The following is a 19,272-nucleotide window of genomic DNA, read 5'->3' as shown; positions in this document are numbered from 1 at the left end:
CATCTTTTCATTCTCCCTAAAGTTTAATGTTACTCTCTCACTCCAACTCTCATTTGCCCTCTTGTTCACCTCTTGCACCTTTCTCTTGACTTCCTGCCTCTTTCTTTTATACATCTCCCATATATTTGCACTACTTCCCAGCAAAAATCATCAAAACGCTTCTCTCTTCTCTTTCACTAACAATCTTACTTCTTCATCCCACCACTCACTACCCTTTCTAATCTGCCCACTTTCCACCTTTCTCATGCCACAAGCATCTTTTGCACAAGCCATCACTGCTTCCCTAAATACATCCCATTCCTCCCCAACTCCCAACATATATCTTTCATCTCTATTATCATGACTCCATCTGTAATTCCACAGGGTGGATTAAGTATAAACAGCCTTCACAACACACACATAGACACATCCTCAACCCTTTTGCAGAGTGTTAATGTGAAACATGGATTTCCATACTTCGAAAAGCACTTAATTTTCCATTATGAACAGTACACTAATTTATCATTTGAGATCAAATTCTCCATTCATAATTCTTCCATATGCAAAATGCTTCCAATCTATTTCATATAGAATCATTCCTCTAACATCTAAAATACTGTATCCATAGCCTCAACCATCTCTCCCACTGCATCTAAACATTTCTTCCATAATGTACTTTCTACTGTTCTACAATATTTCTCTTTGGTCAACTATCATCTGCTACATGGTCATACCATACTAAAGAACTTCCATCCATGTGCCATTCTAATGATTCTTCACACCACATAACCTTCTTATATCAATCTACCTAATTCCAATCATACTATGCAAATCACCCATCACTACTGCTCTTACTTTTGACCTTTTTAATCTATATTCATTTGTGTTTCATAGCCATTCATCAGTGTTGGGACAAGGGCCCCTCTGTGCAACCTTGCATACTTACTTTTTTACTTATATTCTTTCCAATCACCAGACAGTACTTCCAATTTAAATTCAGCCTTCCCATTAACATCTTTACTACACTTCCCCCCCATCTATCTAAACTGATGTAAACTTCCAGTTATTCACTATGTAAACTAGTCATACAATCTAAATTCCCATCCTTTTCAAAAACTAGAATCTTACCTATATCTGTACACACTTTTGACATTCTCTTCCTCCACAAATCATTGAACTGGTCTGCAGTTCTACCTAAATCTTCCTCTAATTCAGCTAGCAACATAACATCACCTGCATAAAACAAATGTAGCAACTTCAATTCTATTTCTCCACAATTAAGTACCACAATTCAATCACCCAACCTCATTTTCATCACAAGAAATCTCCACTTACAAAAACACTGAATGACCACAACCTTGATGCACTAATATTTTCATTGAAAACCATTCACTAATATCCCAAATTTTTTCTTTTTTATAGTGAACAGCTTATGACCAAATCATGGCCATCTCAGCTAAAAGGAAACAGGGTGAGAATAAAAATGAATGAAGAAATTAGCCAGGGCTCTTCAGTTATAGGAAGGAGATACGAGAAATGATTGAGATTTTTAATGACTTCAGCCATGTGTCCAATCACTTTTAAATGTTTCTACAAATACTCCAAACATGTTTCTTATTTCTACTAGTATTGGACAGTCTTTCTGGCTGTTTTGCAGGAAACTTGCAAAATGAAATTTCTAAGTCTCCCTCCAAACAGCAATTTTGTAAATGAAGTCTGAAGAATTAAGTCTGTGCTGCAGTATGCAGTAATAACCACATCAAAACTTTTGCGTTTGTCAATCACAGCATTGAACTAATGGATTTTATCACCTTCCTTAGGTCAAAATTTCCAACATATACTGCTCACATACATGATGCAATGACATGTCCTTCTCTGGCTTCTTCAACATTCCACTTTTTTATCTGACATAGGGAATTTCTGCCTATGATTCTCATTACTGATCTTCTTTGAGACACCAACACTCAGTTTCTGCTGAGTAGGAGTCATAATGAGGGTTAAATAGAGTAAAATACTTGCTTGAGATCACCAAACTGTGCCAAGGTAACATCAAACCAAATATGTCTCCTGAGCAGGCATGCACAGCAACCAGACTTAAGAATGGTGAAACTACCAACTACAACAACTTACGTGAGAACTCATCGGTGATCATATGGTGATCATATGTTGGAATTTCAGAAAACTTTAAGAGTTTTGAAATCAAGGTCCTGAGGCTTGAAATCATCTGAATTCTAAAAGTTTCTGAACTTTAGAAACATAAATCTCTGAGGTTATTCTGTACTGTATTCCAGATGTGTTACTTAGTTTGAACATACTAAGTATATAAATCATGCAAGGAGTATAGCTGAGAAAATTCAACAAATCTTGAAGCAGTATTGAGGAACAGGTACCTACCTGGTGGTAAGGAAAGTAAAGCATGATCCTTCAAAGCTGCTAACCAAGACTTGGACAGAGCCACCAGTTCTGGTTGCACTAAACTTAATAAACTCTCCTCAGATGGTTGTGTGGAGGTTTCTGCCTCTGGTCTGTCATCCTCTACATGATCATCCATCTTCTCATCACCAGCACCTTTCAGGGCAACGGCATATACCTGTAGCAACAACAGTAAATTCATCTATGGCTAGCAGTCAGAAGTTTATAACATATTCATCAACACTCCAGCTAAACGAATCTTCTCTAAAATTACTAAACAACCAACACATATATCACTGAAAATTTTTGTTTGGACATATATGCAGTGTTAGAATCTAATATCCAATATACTACAATATTAGGCGTAGCAACCAAGAGAAAGATCAGCTTTAACCAATCTCTGACACTGCACAGGATCTAGATGTTAAAACATGACAATCAATGCCCACTAAATCTATTCAGCTGCAAAACTACATTAATGTCCCTATATATAAATTGCATCACTCTACCACTGTTTTACAATGCTCATAAACTGTAAATCAGGCTTAACAAAACTGATATTTCAAGGCTGTAACTCAACATGATATCCATGGTTGTAACTCAACAAAGAACAAACGTACCCAAACATAAGTGAAGAGATTACAAATGCACGCTTTCTCCCTTATTTCCGGGAATGTGGTTTAAAAAAAATACTAACCTCATATTCCCTTTGTGTCTGAGAAGGTAACTAAAATGGCAAGGGCAGGAGCTTAAAAACCTCTCCTTTTTGTATTCCCCTTTATAAAAGATGGAACAGAAGTGAGGCGTGCTCATCCTTCTCATAGGCTCAGGCTGAACGCAACTAGAATGAGAATGGTGAGAGAGGTAGTATGTCTGTGGAGAGATCCCATGATGTTCTGAATGTGAGTGAAACTAACTTCAGAGTAAGGGTGTGAAGAATGGTTTGGGAATCTCTTAAGAGGCAAAATCTAGGGTGACAGCAAAGGAAGGGGTGGCACTCCTCTTGAAGTAGGATTTGAGATAATGTGTGAAAGAGCATAAAGAAGTGAATTCCAGATGGATATGGATGATATATAATAAAAAATAATTACTATGTGAGGAGGGTGACTGTTAGTGCAAATGTAACTAATACCTGACTCTGCCTACTTGAAGTTACACTGTAAGTGAAAGTCATCTTTGGCAAGGCTATATCACTGGGAGTACAGTCTTACCAAAGAACTTCTCATTCCAAGGGAGTCTATATTTCCCTTCGGCTGGGTGAAGTGCAGCCTTGAGCTGCAGGAGCCTTTAGGAAGGTCCTGGGAAACACCGGGATTCTTTCATAAAAACTGGGCTTGGGGTAATAATTTTTTTTCTAATATACTTAGTCAATGTCTCCTGCATTAGAGAGGTAGCACAAGGAAACAAGCGAAAGAATGGCCCAATCCACCCATGTACACATGCATATACATAAACACCCACACATGCACATATACATACCTATACATTTCAACGTTTACATACATATACATACACAGCCATATACATATATACACATGTACATATTCATACTTGCTGCCTTCATTCATTCCCATCACCACCACGCCACACATGTGAGTGAAAATGGTGAACAGCTTTTGGAGTTGGTGATGGGGAATACGTGGTTTAAAAAGAGGGACATATATTTGTGGGTGGAGTGGGTAAATAGGAAGCAGGCATTATCAGATTATGTACTGGTAAGCAAAATGAAGACACTTTTTTTCTTGATTTGACTGCCATTTCCTAAGTTAGCTAGGTAATGCCAGGAATAAAGAAAGGCCACATTTGCTTACAACCATTCTCTAACTGTCATGTGTAATGGACAAAAACCAGGCTTCACAGGCCTTTCCATGGTTTATCCCGGCTGCTTTATGTGTCCTGATGATCTATTAATGTAAACATGTTCATGAGGGCAGCTGGTCAGTATCTTGACATCTGTACTGCTGCCAAGAGTTAACTTGGTCACTATAGGTACTGCAACTGTGTTTCAAAAATAATTAACTTACCTACCCATCTTTAAATGATCAGATAGCTTTTCAGGTACATGAAATATTCCACTGAAAATCTGATTAACTATCATATCTGGAAAGTTTGATTAGCTATCATATCTTGAAATGAACAGAACATCTTTCAGATTCATCATATGATGATTTATGTAGATGCCATGAGTCATCACTGAGTGCTATTGAGCTAATGCTTGTGTGTTTAACTTGAGCCCCTACTAACATAATATTTTGATATCTGTATCACTGCCAAGTGTTACCATGATCATTGTAGGTGCTTGTTTGATGGACCGACACTCCCTGGAAGCAATTCTAAAGTGTAAACACATATGAAAATAATGAAAAATATATGTAAAAGTGTAAATATACAGAATGGACTCCTAGGGCAGGAAATAAATGAGAAGGTAAATATGTGTAAATATGTATAAATGATTACCGTAAATCCCTGTGGAGGGGGAAGAAAGAATGCTACCCACATATCTCCTGCATGTCATAGAAAGCCTCCCTTCCTTAATCAAATCTTCCAGAAGGAGCTGAGTGAGCATTTTTCCAGTGAAGCCCACTTGTCTGTTCCTGGCACAACCTAGCTAATGTGGAGTGAGCAAATATTAAAGGGAAAGACAGGAACCATAAATACTGATTATGTATATATTTTTTTTATTTTGATTTGTCGCTGTCTCCCGCGTTTGCGAGGTAGCGCAAGGAAACAGATGAAAGAAATGGCCCAACCCACCCAAATACACATGTATATACATACATGTCCACACACGCAAATATACATACCTATACATCTCAATGTACACATATATATACACACACAGACGCATGCATATATACCCATGCACACAATTCACACTGTCTGCCCTTATTCATTCCCATCGCCACCTCGCCACACATGGAATACCATCCCCCTCCCCCCCTCATGTGTGCGAGGTAGCGCTAGGAAAAAACAACAAAGGCCCCATTCGTTCACACTCAGTCTCTAGCTGTCATGCAATAATGCCTGAAACCACAGCTCCCTTTCCACATCCAGGCCCCACACAACTTTCCATGGTTTACCCCAGACGCTTCACATGCCCTGATTCAATCCACTGACAGCACGTCAACCCCGGTATACCACATCGATCCAATTCACTCTATTCCTTGCCCGCCTTTCACCCTCCTGCATGTTCAGGCCCCGATCACTCAAAATCTTTTTCACTCCATCTCTCCACCTCCAATTTGGTCTCGCACTTCTCCTCGTTCCCTCCACCTCCGATACATATATCCTCTTGGTCAATCTTTCCTCACTCATTCTCTCCATGTGACCAAACCATTTCAAAACACCCTCTTCTGCTATCTCAACCACTCTTTTTATTTCCACACATCTCTCTTACCCTTACATTACTTACTCGATCAAACCACCTCACACCACACATTGTCCTCAAACATCTCATTTCCAGCACATCCACCCTCCTGCGCACAACTCTATCCATAGCCCACGCCTCGCAACCATACAACATTGTTGGAACCACTATTCCTTCAAACATACCCATTTTTGCTTTCCGAGGTAATGTTCTCGACTTCCACACATTCTTCAAGGCTCCCAGGATTTTCGCCCCCTTCCCCACCCTATGATTCACTTCCGCTTCCATGGTTCCATCCGCTGCCAGATCCACTCCCAGACATCTAAAACAGTTTACTTCCTCCAGTTTTTCTCCATTCAAACTCACCTCCCAATTGACTTGACCCTCACCCCTACTGTACCTAATATAACCTTGCTCTTATTCACATTTACTCTTAACTTTCTTCTTTCACACACTTTACCAAACTCAGTCACCAGCTTCTGCAGTTTCTAACATGAATCAGCCACCAGCGCTGTATCATCAGCGAACAACAACTGACTCACTTCCCAAGCTCTCTCATCCCCAACAGACTTCATACTTGCCCCTCTTTCCAAAACTCTTGCATTCACCTCCCTAACAACCCCATCCATAAACAAATAAATACTGATAAGTGTCATTTAAAGAATTTGCACTATGAGGTTCACTTTCCTGCTGTATCTCCCTCTTCCATCTTTCCTCCACCCCACCACTGCCTCCAATGGGGGATCAACATGTTAACTTCATGACTACAACACAGCCATATGAGGTGTGGTAGCTCACTTGTTTGTACATATCCTTTACTTTTATATCCATTTCTTTCATTAATACTGATGTGTCGTTACTGAACGTTTGCCTAAGGCTCATTCCTGAGCTCTAACTTCACCCTCCCTTCACCACCCGTGCTAGGTATCCACTGGGGATCTATGCATTAACTTCACTGCTGCATCATGGCAATACAGTGTATGTCAGTTTACTTGTTTGTACACATTCTTTACATTCATATTTATTCACTGAATCTTATAATGGGAAACAAAATCTGAAGACCTCATGCCTTATACAAAAAATTGAAATATTACAGTCACCTTTTGTTTATGCATTAACTAACCTCTGCCCAAGCTTTTAGTATGGCAAGTTTCTCAAGAGTGGCAGCACTTTCATTATACAATCCCTTGGTGTTACCCTTATTCAGTTTAGCCAAGGAAGACACTAATAGCTGGTGAACTCTTCTAAGGTCATTCAGATCCCGTGCAACACCTGGAAAAGAATAAAGGAAACTGAAAAATCCTTTTCCAATTATAAAGCAAATGATTCATCAACAAGGTATAGACAAAATGTAATCTAATATTACTAACCTTAGCCAACGGCTTACAATTATAACAAGAAAACCAGCACACACACACACACACACACACACACACACACACACACACACGATAAAGGGAATAAAAAATATTGGTGGTTGTAATCAAGACATAAAGGGATAGCCATTTATTGTTACATCTGATTTAGAATTATCTGGCCAGAACATACTAAGACAGGCTAAGAAACTCAAAAAAACACTGAAATTTAGAAGAAAATTTAGAATAAAAATTGAGAGAACATAGGAACAGAAGGAAAAAGCAGAGAAGACAGTCAGAAGGGAAAAAAAAAGCAGAAGATGCCTAAAGAAGCAAGAGAACAGACCATCCCTGCCAGTGTTGCAGAGATGTCAGGAATGTATGAGAATGGTAATGGAAGACTGAAAATATTAAATGCAAATGCTCATGGATTATTAGTAAATGGTAAAGAGTTGGAATTCATGAACTGCATCAGAAAAAATTCTCCTGATAATGTTGGAGTTGTGGAGACAAAGGTTATGAATGAGATAAGATCTTACATTTTCTGTCTCTTTGGGCACATAACAGTATGGAGGAGGGGGAAGATGATAAAGGAGGAGGAAGTTTGGCTCTCCTAATAAGAGATAACTTTAAGTTTCAGGTATTAGCATAATAAAGTGATAACTAAATTTCTAAAGAAAGACATTAAAAACAACAGAAAACAGCACTTGATATCATGATCACAATTTGAGTCTGAATGGAGTAAAATTGGAGGAAGTAAAGTGTTTTAGATATCAGGGAGTGGCCTTAGCAGTGTATGAAGCCATGGAAGTGCAAGCAAGTCATAGGGTGGGGGAGGGGGGAAGGTTCTGGGAGAGATGAAGAATGTGCGGAAAGAGAGATCATTATCTCAGAAAGCGAAAATGAGCATGTTTGAAGGAATAGTAGTTCCAACAATATTATATGGTTACGAGGCATAGGCTATGAATAGGATTGCACGGAGGAGGGTGGATGAGTTGGACATGGAATGTTTGAGGACAACTTGTGGTGTGAGGTGGTTCAATCAAGTAAGTAATGAAAGGGTAAGAAAGAGATGTGGTAATAAAAAAAAGTGTGGTTGAGAGAGTAGAAGAGGGTGTGTTGGAATAGTTTGGACATACAAAGAGAATGAGTGAGGAAAGTTTGACAAAGGTGGAAGGAACAAGGAGAAGAGGGAATACAAACTGGAGATGGAAGGATGGAGTGAAAAAGATTTTGAGAGATCGGGGCCTGAACATGCAGGAGGGTGAGAGGCATGCAGGGAATAGAGTGAATTGGAATGATCTGGTATACTGGGGTTGACATGCTGTCAATGGACTGAACCAGGGCATGTGAAACATCTGGGGTAAAGCATGGAAAGGTCTGTGGGGCCCAGATATGGATAGGGAGCTGTGGTTTTGGTGCATTACATATGACAGCAAGAGACTGAGTGTGAACAAAGGCGGCCTTCCTTGTCTGTTTTCCTGGCATATCTTGCTGACGCAGGGGGTGGTGATGCTGTTTCCTGTGGGGTGGGGTGGCACCAGGAATGGATGAAGGCAATCGAGTATGAATATGTGCATGTATATAAATGTATATGGCTGTGTATGTGTATGTATATGTATTCCTATGAGTCCACAGGGAAAATGAAACGTGATGAGTTCCCAAGTGCACTTTCATGTAATAATCACATCATCAGGGGAGACACAAGAGAGAAATATAGCAGTCAGTTGATATACATCAAAGAGATGAAGCTAGGATGCCATTTGGTAAAATGCGATTGTCCAACAGACAACGAGTGTTCATAAACTTATCATTTTACAAATTTTATCAACTATAAAGTTATCAAATTTGTATAGACCATCACTAATATTAAGATAATAATTCTTTGTGTATCTAATAATAAAAGATTCAAAGATATTTCTCGTGGCAATAGAGTTAGAGTTAATAACGGAGATGGCATTGCTCCAGTTAATACAATGATCATAGTTTTTAACATGATTAAACAAGGCATTTGTTTCTTGTCCCATTCTTATACTATATCTATGTTGCTTAAGTCTAACAGAAAGATCCTTACCAGTCTGCCCAGCATAAAACTTAACACAATTTCTACATGGCACTTTATAGATGCATTCAGGAGAATTTTCTGGTGAATTCCTGATTAAGATATTCTTTATAGTATTATTGTTGCTGAAGGCAACATTTACATTAAAGGATTTCAGCAACATGGGAAGTAAAGTAAAATCATTATCAAAAGGGTGAACAAAAAGATTCTTGATGTCAATGGGAGGTTTGGGCTCAACTCTTATAAAATGATTTCTTTGCTAACTCAAGGGAAAACCTACCAATGTATGCTCATATATCCATCATTACTCATCTCAACATGACAGAGTTACATTATCATCATTTCAATCTATGTTCCTTTGAGCATTACGTATTTGCAGTCCAGAGTTTATTGATGAGTTTGAGAAGATATATTCTATTGGATCTAAGTTAAAGTACCCTAGATCTTTCATTGATAAATCCCTTAAGTTAGCAAAGAAATCATTTTATAGAGTTAAGCCCAAACATACACACACATATATTTCATTCTTTTTCTTTTAAACTATTTGCCATTTCCCGCGTTAGCGAGGTAGCGTTAAGAACAGAGGACTGGGCCTTTTTTGGAATATCCTCACCTGGCCCCCTCTGTTCCTTCTTTTGGAAAAAAAAAAAAAAAAAAAAGAGAGAGGGGAGGATTTCCAGCCCCCCGCTCCCTCCCCTTTTAGTCGCCTTCTACGACACGCAGGGTATACGTGAGAAGTATTCTTAATCCCCTATCCCAAGAGAGCTTGGGAAGTGAGTCAGTTGTTGTTCGCTGATGATACAGCGCTGGTGGCTGATTCATGTGAGAAACTGCAGAAGCTGGTGACTGAGTTTGGTAAAGTGTGTGAAAGAAGAAAGTTAAGAGTAAATGTGAATAAGAGCAAGGTTATTAGGTACAGTAGGGTTGAGGGTCAAGTCAATTGGGAGGTGAGTCTAAATGGAGAAAAACTGGAGGAAGTGAAGTGTTTTAGATATCTGGGAGTGGATCTGGCAGCGGATGGAACCATGGAAGCGGAAGTGGATCATAGGGTGGGGGAGGGGGCGAAAATTCTGGGAGCCTTGAAGAATGTGTGGAAGTCGAGAACATTATCTCGGAAAGCAAAAATGGGTATGTTTGAAGGAATAGTGGTTCCAACAATGTTGTATGGTTGCGAGGCGTGAGCTATGGATAGTGTGGTGCGCAGGAGGATGGATGTGCTGGAAATGAGATGTTTGAGGACAATGTGTGGTGTGAGGTGGTTTGATCGAGTAAGTAACGTAAGGGTAAGAGAGATGTGTGGAAATAAAAAGAGCGTGGTTGAGAGAGCAGAAGAGGGTGTTTTGAAGTGGTTTGGGCACATGGAGAGAATGAGTGAGGAAAGATTGACCAAGAGGATATATGTGTCGGAGGTGGAGGGAACGAGGAGAAGAGGGAGACCAAATTGGAGGTGGAAAGATGGAGTGAAGAAGATTTTGTGTGATCGGGGCCTGAACATGCAGGAGGGTGAAAGGAGGGCAAGGAATAGAGTGAATTGGAGCGATGTGGTATACCGGGGTTGACGTGCTGTCAGTGGATTGAATCAAGGCATGTGAAGCGTCTGGGGTAAACCATGGAAAGCTGTGTAGGTATGTATATTTGCATGTGTGGACGTATGTATATACATGTGTATGGGGGTGGGTTGGGCCATTTCTTTCGTCTGTTTCCTTGCGCTACCTCGCAAACGCGGGAGACCGGCAAAAAAAAAAAAAAAAAAAAAAATATATATATATATTCATATCTGCTCGCCTTCATCCATTCCCACACCACCCCACCCTACAGGAAACAGCATTGCCACACCCTGTATCAATTAGGTAGTGCCAGGGCCCCTAAGAGGAATCTCATCAGGGGGTGCAAAGGTTCATTTGAGCCCCCTTCCCTTCTCCATTAGTCATCCTGTTTTTCTCCACTATGGTTTTATGCCATGAGCTGTAAGGCCAAAAAGGGTATGGAAGATGAGAGAGGGGTGGAAAGGAGCACTCTGTTGATTTTCTGCATTTTATGAGATCCCAGGAAATTCCTGGGCTCCCTTTTGAAACCCGGGCCCGGGAATGATGTATCCCTTGCACCCCTCTCTAAGAGGCCCTGGATAGTGCCAAGAAAGAGACAAAGAAAGGCAACATCCACTCACCCTCATTCTCATGCTGTCATGTGTATTGGTTTTACATCATAAATTTCTATTAGCTAGTATGATTGACAGTGCAACAGAAACAATCTTGTAACAAAGGAGAAAAGATCTCGTGCAGGCATCCTTGACATCTCCACATATAATGACCAATATATGGAAAAAATTAAGGCCTGTAGCATCTGGAAGAAAAGCATGGGATGCCACTACAAGTACTAAAAGCTACATATATATCACCTCGAGGCAGAGCAGCTAATTTAGTGACTGGTTTTCATACGAGGTCAACTTCCTCCAAAATCATGTCTCATATGAAGTCAACCACTTTCTGAGGGATAATTATCATCCAGTTTACTTAATGGGAAAGTGATACAGTACATGATGGGTGATACATTTCAGGAAGTTTAGTCCACCTATAGACATCAGATTGGGAAAAAGTTTGGTCAAGAACATAATCCCCCTTCACATAAGAGTTTCAATGTTTTCAAAATGAGTCAGAAGTCCAGGAATGTAACCCTGTCATAACCTGAGGCCCTGGAGTAAAATGGTCAAGTTTACGATTTGTGTACTGGCCTCGTACCTAAGATTATTTCTATCTTTTATCAACTTTTGTCAACCTGAGGTAGAAAGAAGTGTAGTGAAGATGGCCTCTGACCTGAACTGTAAGCGTAAAGTCAACAACTATTTATGATGAGAATGTAGCGAAAGTGAGGGTGGAGGAAAAATTAGAGTGAGGATGACCTTTAATCTTTCCTGTAAGGACTTTTAATCTTTCCTGTAAGGACAAGCTTTAAGGTCAGTGGTACTAAGGGTGCAGTGAAGATGATGGTGAAAGGAAGATAATCCTTTGACTGCACATATCTAACAGAGGACAACATCTGATCATGCACTTATTGGTTAGGTCAAAGGCCAGTAGTATCAAGGGTGTAGTGATATGAGTATGGTGAAGTGAAGACTGTTGTGAAGATGAGGCTACAGAAAAGATCACTTCAGCACTGACTAATAAAGGCATAGTGCAGATAAGGGTAAGCTGAAGATAAGGATGTAAATCAAATAAGGATGTATTGAGGACAAAAGTGCACTAAAGATAAGGTTATAGTGCAGCTACAAAAGTAGCAAGGATGAGACTATAATGAAGATATGGAGTATAGTGAAGATATAGGTTTAGGATGTTATAGAGTAATGAAGATGATTTTTGACCCGACCTCTAAAATTACTTAACCTCATACAGTATATTTTAAACTGAAGGACAACTTGAGGAAACATACAGACAGTACCTTTTCATGACCTGTATTTCCTGTAAACCATATTAATAATCAGTGAAAAAGACTACTTTTTTTATCCAAGAAAGCTGATCTCAAAACATTACAACAACACCAGCAACAAACAATGACATCTTCAAAATGTCTCAAAAAAGAGTTCAATACATAAGTACCCGAACATATCCATGCACTGCAGACTTCACAGGCACGAGCAGTCACATGAGAAGCCGTTTCTGGAGCAAATGCAGGTCGCAGTGCAGCACCAACCTACCAATAAAAGGAGAATTTGTACATGCAAGTTAAAATGTTACCAGTATCTACTAAATTTTTACCAGAAATATCAACTTTTATTATCCCTGGGATAAAATAGAACACTATCCAAGCACCTCCTGCATGCCACAGATGACAACCAAGAGAATGAGGGATTGGATATTCTCTCTACCAACTTTCTAAAGGAAGGAACAGGAGCAACTAAACAATTATTTTTGCTTAAAGACTCAGTCATCTGTTCCTGGTGCTACCTCAATGAGCTGTGAAATGGCAACTAGGTGCATAAAATTTGAAAAAAACCCATGGAAGGTTTTGTGGGGCCTGGATGTGGAAAGGGAGCTGTGGTTTTGGCGCATTATATAAGACAGCTAAAGACTGAGTGTGAACGAATGTGGCCTTCGCTGTCTTTTCCTAGCGCTACCTCACGCACATGCAGGGGGAGGGGGTTGTCATTTCATGTGTGGCGGGGTGAGGACGGGAATGAATAAGGGCAGACAGTATGAATTATGTACATGTGTATATATGTATATGTCTGTGTGTGTATATATATGTATACGTTGAGATGTATAGGTATGTATATGTGCGTGTGTGGACGTGTATGTATATACATGTGTATGTGGGTGGGCTGGGCCATTCTTTCATCTGTTTCCTTGTGCTACCTCACTAACGCAGGAGACAGTGACAGAGTATAAAAAAATATATAATATATTGGAAAGGATCACAATTTTGCGCGTGATCAAGATATTCCTATGAGTCCATGGGGAAAATGAAATACGATAAGTTCCCAAGTGCAATTTCGTGTAATAATCACATCATCAGGGGAGACACAAGTGAGAAATATAACAGTCAGTTGATATACATCGAAGAGACGAAGCTAGGACGCCATTTGGTAAACATGCGATTGGACAATCGCATGTATACCAAATGATTTTGAGTGACTGAGGCCTCAACATGCAGGAGGGTGAAAGGTGTGCAAGGAATAGAGTGAATTGGAACTAAAGGTGTGCAAGGAATAGAGTGAATTGGAATGATGTGGTATACCGGAGTTGACGTGCTGTCAATGGATTGAACCAGGGCATGTGAAGCGTCTGGGGTAAACCATGGAAAGTTCTGTGGGGCCTGGATGTGGAAAGGAAGCTGTGGTTTCGGTGCATTATACATGACAGCTAGAGAGTGAGTGTGAACGAATGTGGCCTTTGTTGTCTTTTCCTAGTGCTACCTCGCGCACATGCCAGGGGAGGGGGTTGTCATTTCATGTGTGGCGGGGTGGCAACAGGGATGAATAAGGGCAGACAGTATGAATTATGTACATGTGTATATATGTATATGTCTGTGTGTGTGTGTATAAATATGAATACGTTGAGATGTATAGGTATGTATATGTGCGTGTGTGGACGTGTATGTATATACATGTGTATGTGGGTGGGTTGGGCCATTCTTTCGTCTGTTTCCTTGCACTACCTCGCTAACGCGGGAGACAGCAACAAAGTATAATACATATAAAAACAAATAAATATATATATATATATATATATATATATGTATTTTTTTTTTTTCTTTTTTTATACTTTGTCGCTGTCTCCCGCGTTTGCGAGGTAGCGCAAGGAAACAGACGAAAGAAATGGCCCAACCCCCCCAAACACATGTATATACATACGTCCACACACGCAAATATACATACCTACACAGCTTTCCATGGTTTACCCCAGACGCTTCACATGCCTTGATTCAATCCACTGACAGCACGTCAACCCCGGTATACCACATCGCTCCAATTCACTCTATTCCTTGCCCTCCTTTCACCCTCCTGCATGTTCAGGCCCCGATCACACAAAATCTTTTTCACTCCATCTTTCCACCTCCAATTTGGTCTCCCTCTTCTCCTTGTTCCCTCCACCTCCGACACATATATCCTCTTGGTCAATCTTTCCTCACTCATCCTCTCCATGTGCCCAAACCACTTCAAAACACCCTCTTCTGCTCTCTCAACCACGCTCTTTTTATTTCCACACATCTCTCTTACCCTTACGTTACTCACTCGATCAAACCACCTCACACCACACATTGTCCTCAAACATCTCATTTCCAGCACATCCATCCTCCTGCGCACAACTCTATCCATAGCCCATGCCTCGCAACCATACAACATTGTTGGAACCACTATTCCTTCAAACATACCCATTTTTGCTTTCCGAGATAATGTTCTCGACTTCCACACATTCTTCAAGGCCCCCAGAATTTTCGCCCCCTCCCCCACCCTATGATCCACTTCCGCTTCCATGGTTCCATCCGCTGCCAGATCCACTCCCAGATATCTAAAACACTTCACTTCCTCCAGTTTTTCTCCATTCAAACTCACCTCCCAATTGACTTGACCCTCAACCCTACTGTACCTAATAACCTTGCTCTTATTCACATTTACTCTTAACTTTCTTCTTCCACACACTTTACCAAACTCAGTCACCAGCTTCTGCAGTTTCTCACATGAATCAGCCACCAGCGCTGTGTCATCAGCGAACAACAACTGACTCACTTCCCAAGCTCTCTCATCCCCAACAGACTTCATACTTGCCCCTCTTTCCAAAACTCTTGCATTTACCTCCCTAACAACCCCATCCATAAACAAATTAAACAACCATGGAGACATCACACACCCCTGCCGCAAACCTACATTCACTGAGAACCAATCACTTTCCTCTCTTCCTACACGTACACATGCCTTACATCCTCGATAAAAACTTTTCACTGCTTCTAACAACTTTCCTCCCACACCATGTATTCTCAATAACTTCCACAGAGCATCTCTATCAACTCTATCATATGCCTTCTCCAGATCCATAAATGCTACATACAAATCCATTTGCTTTTCTAAGTATTTCTCACATACATTCTTCAAAGCAAACACCTGATCCACACATCCTCTACCACTTCTGAAACCACACTGCTCTTCCCCAATCTGATGCTCTGTACATGCCTTCACCCTCTCAATCAATACCCTCCCATATAATTTACCAGGAATACTCAACAAACTTATACCTCTGTAATTTGAGCACTCACTCTTATCCCCTTTGCCTTTGTACAATGGCACTATGCACGCATTCCGCCAATCCTCAGGCACCTCACCATGAGTCATACATACATTAAATAACCTTACCAACCAGTCAACAATACAGTCACCCCCTTTTTTAATAAATTCCACATATATTCTTTTTTATTATTATTATACTTTGTCGCTGTCTCCCGCGTTTGCGAGGTAGCGCAAGGAAACAGACGAAAGAAATGGCCCAACCCCCCCCCATACACATGTATATACATACGTCCACACACGCAAATATACATACCTACACAGCTTTCCATGGTTTACCCCAGATGCCTCACATGCCCTGATTCAATCCACTGACAGCACGTCAACCCCGGTATACCACATCGCTCCAATCCACTCTATTCCTTGCCCTCCTTTCACCCTCCTGCATGTTCAGGCCCCGATCACACAAAATCTTTTTCACTCCATCTTTCCACCTCCAATTTGGTCTCCCTCTTCTCCTTGTTCCCTCCACCTCCGACACATATATCCTCTTGGTCAATCTTTCCTCACTCATCCTCTCCATGTGCCCAAACCACTTCAAAACACCCTCTTCTGCTCTCTCAACCACGCTCTTTTTATTTCCACACATCTCTCTTACCCTTACGTTACTTACTCGATCAAACCACCTCACACCACACATTGTCCTCAAACATCTCATTTCCAGCACATCCATCCTCCTGCGCACAACTCTATCCATAGCCCACGCCTCGCAACCATACAACATTGTTGGAACCACTATTCCTTCAAACATACCCATTTTTGCTTCCCGAGATAATGTTCTCGACTTCCACACATTCTTCAAGGCCCCCAGGATTTTCGCCCCCTCCCCCACCCTATGATCCACTTCCGCTTCCATGGTTCCATCCGCTGCCAGATCCACTCCCAGATATCTAAAACACTTCACTTCCTCCAGTTTTTCTCCATTCAAACTCACCTCCCAATTGATTTGACCCTCAACCCTACTGTACCTAATAACCTTGCTCTTATTCACATTTACTCTTAACTTTCTTCTTCCACACACTTTTCCAAACTCAGTCACCAGCTTCTGCAGTTTCTCACATGAATCAGCCACCAGCGCTGTATCATCAGCGAACAACAACTGACTCACTTCCCAAGCTCTCTCATCCCCAACAGACTTCATACTTGCCCCTCTTTCCAAAACTCTTGCATTTACCTCCCTAACAACCCCATCCATAAACAAATTAAACAACCATGGAGACATCACACACCCCTACCGCAAACCTACATTCACTGAGAACCAATCACTTTCCTCTCTTCCTACACGTACACATGCCTTACATCCTCGATAAAAACTTTTCACTGCTTCTAACAACTTTCCTCCCACACCATATATTCTTAATACCTTCCACAGAGCATCTCTATCAACTCTGTCATATGCCTTCTCCAGATCCATAAATGCTACATACAAATCCATTTGCTTTTCTAAGTATTTCTCACATACATTCTTCAAAGCAAACACCTGATCCACACATCCTCTACCACTTCTGAAACCACACTGCTCTTCCTCAATCTGATGCTCTGTACATGCCTTCACCCTCTCAATCAATACCCTCCCATATAATTTACCAGGAATACTCAACAAACTTATATATATATATATATATATATTTTTTTTTTCATACTATTCGCTATTTCCCGCGATAGCGAGGTAGCGTTAAGAGCAGAGGACTGGGCCTTTGAGGGAATATCCTCACCTGGACCTCTTCTCTGTTCCTTCTTTTGAAGAAAAAAAAAAAAAAAAAAAAAAAAAAAAAACGAGAGGGGAGGATTTCCAGCCCCCCGCTCCCTCCCCTTTTAGTCGCCTTCTACGACACGCAGGGAATACGTGGGAAGTATTCTTTCTCCCCTATCCCCAGGGATAATTTCCCTGCGATGTCGTAGTAGCGACAAAGAGGAACTGGAACCTCCCCTCTCGTTTTTTTTTTTTTTTTTTTTCAAAAGAAGAACGAAATTGCCTCAACCTCAAGGCCCATCCTCTGTTCCTTACCTACCTCGCTAATGGGAAATATTTAAAAAAAAGAAAAGATATAAAATATATAAATATATAATCCAGCAGGTATCTAATCCAGCTCCTTCTCCTCCTTTCTACAACACACTGATTTAAATCGCAATACTGTCTACCATAATACAATTAGCACTTGGAATACAAGTGGATGTATTCTATAAAATAATTTCTCACCAATGATCCTTAACTCTTTAACAATTATATTGCCACCTCATCAAAACTTGATTATCAACTTAAACTTTATGGGGTCATAGGAGAAATTCACAAATATTTGAGAAAAAGAAATAATTTCCGCCACAGTATTCATCTGCTGTTCTAAACCAGAGCATTCATCAATATGTATGCCCCCAGACAAAATATATATATATATATATATATATATATATATATATAGGGGATAGGGGAGAAAGAATACTTCCCACGTATTCCCTGCGTGTCGTAGAAGGCGACTAAAAGGGGAGGGAGCAGGGGGCTGGAAATCCTCCCCTCTCGTTTTTTTTTTTTTTTTTTTCAAAAGAAGGAACAGAGAATTGGGCCAGGTGAGGGTATTCCCTCAAGGCCCAGTCCTCTGTTCTTAACGCTACCTCGCTAATGCGGGAAATGGCGAATAGTTTGAAAGAAAGAAAAGATATATATATATATATATATATATAATCCAGCAATATCTAATCAGCTCTTTCCTCCTTTTAACAAGAACTGATTGAAAAATAAATCAAATGACTGTGAAAGGACTACCATAATACAAATGTATGGGCTACTTGGATATACAAGTAGGATGTACTTTCTATAAAATAATTTCTACCAATGGATTTGTTCCTTAACTCTTTATACAATTTTTGTCCACCCATGACAAAACTTGATTAGCAACTTTAAAGCTTTATAGGGGGTGTTCTGTAAGGATGAATATTCACAAATATTTGAAGAAAAAAAAATGCAATTTGCCGCACACAGTAGTTCAGATGTGTGCTGTTTAAACCATTAGCTGTCATCAATATCAGTATGCCACCCATACAAAGAATACAAAGGAATTCAAACAACAACAGATCACTGAGTCCTTTTGAGGCTGTTTGTGATAGTGGAAGACATCAGAAACTCACAGATTAGTAAGGTAAAAGTTAAAAGGTATACAGATAATTCAAAAAGAATAACCTGCAAATTTTCAATGTGACTAAGGAGGTGCAAATAATGTAATTCACGAACTTGAAGTGAAATATCTATCAAGTTTATTTTTAAATGTATTTATAGTACTACTTTCAAACATTCTAATTGGCAAATAATTCCATAAGTTAACAATCC

At 40.2% G+C, this 19,272-nt stretch overlaps 1 protein-coding gene across 1 annotated transcript in view; it reads right to left on the bottom strand.

Moving 5' to 3' along the window:
• LOC139760622 (HEAT repeat-containing protein 5B-like) overlaps positions 1-19,272 on the bottom strand; it is a 135,477-nt gene that overhangs the window by 48,669 nt on the left and 67,536 nt on the right. The window contains exons 21-23 of the mRNA XM_071684019.1: positions 12,769-12,862; positions 6,882-7,030; positions 2,374-2,569 (exon numbers count right to left, since the gene is read on the bottom strand). Of these exons, the coding sequence (XP_071540120.1) occupies positions 2,374-2,569; positions 6,882-7,030; positions 12,769-12,862 (439 nt within the window). The remainder of the gene's footprint in view (positions 1-2,373; positions 2,570-6,881; positions 7,031-12,768; positions 12,863-19,272) is intronic.

This window comes from Panulirus ornatus, chromosome 3, assembly GCF_036320965.1.
Source record: "Panulirus ornatus isolate Po-2019 chromosome 3, ASM3632096v1, whole genome shotgun sequence".
Lineage (NCBI taxonomy): Eukaryota > Metazoa > Arthropoda > Malacostraca > Decapoda > Palinuridae > Panulirus > Panulirus ornatus.
This window is presented reverse-complemented; position numbering and strand designations above follow the sequence as displayed.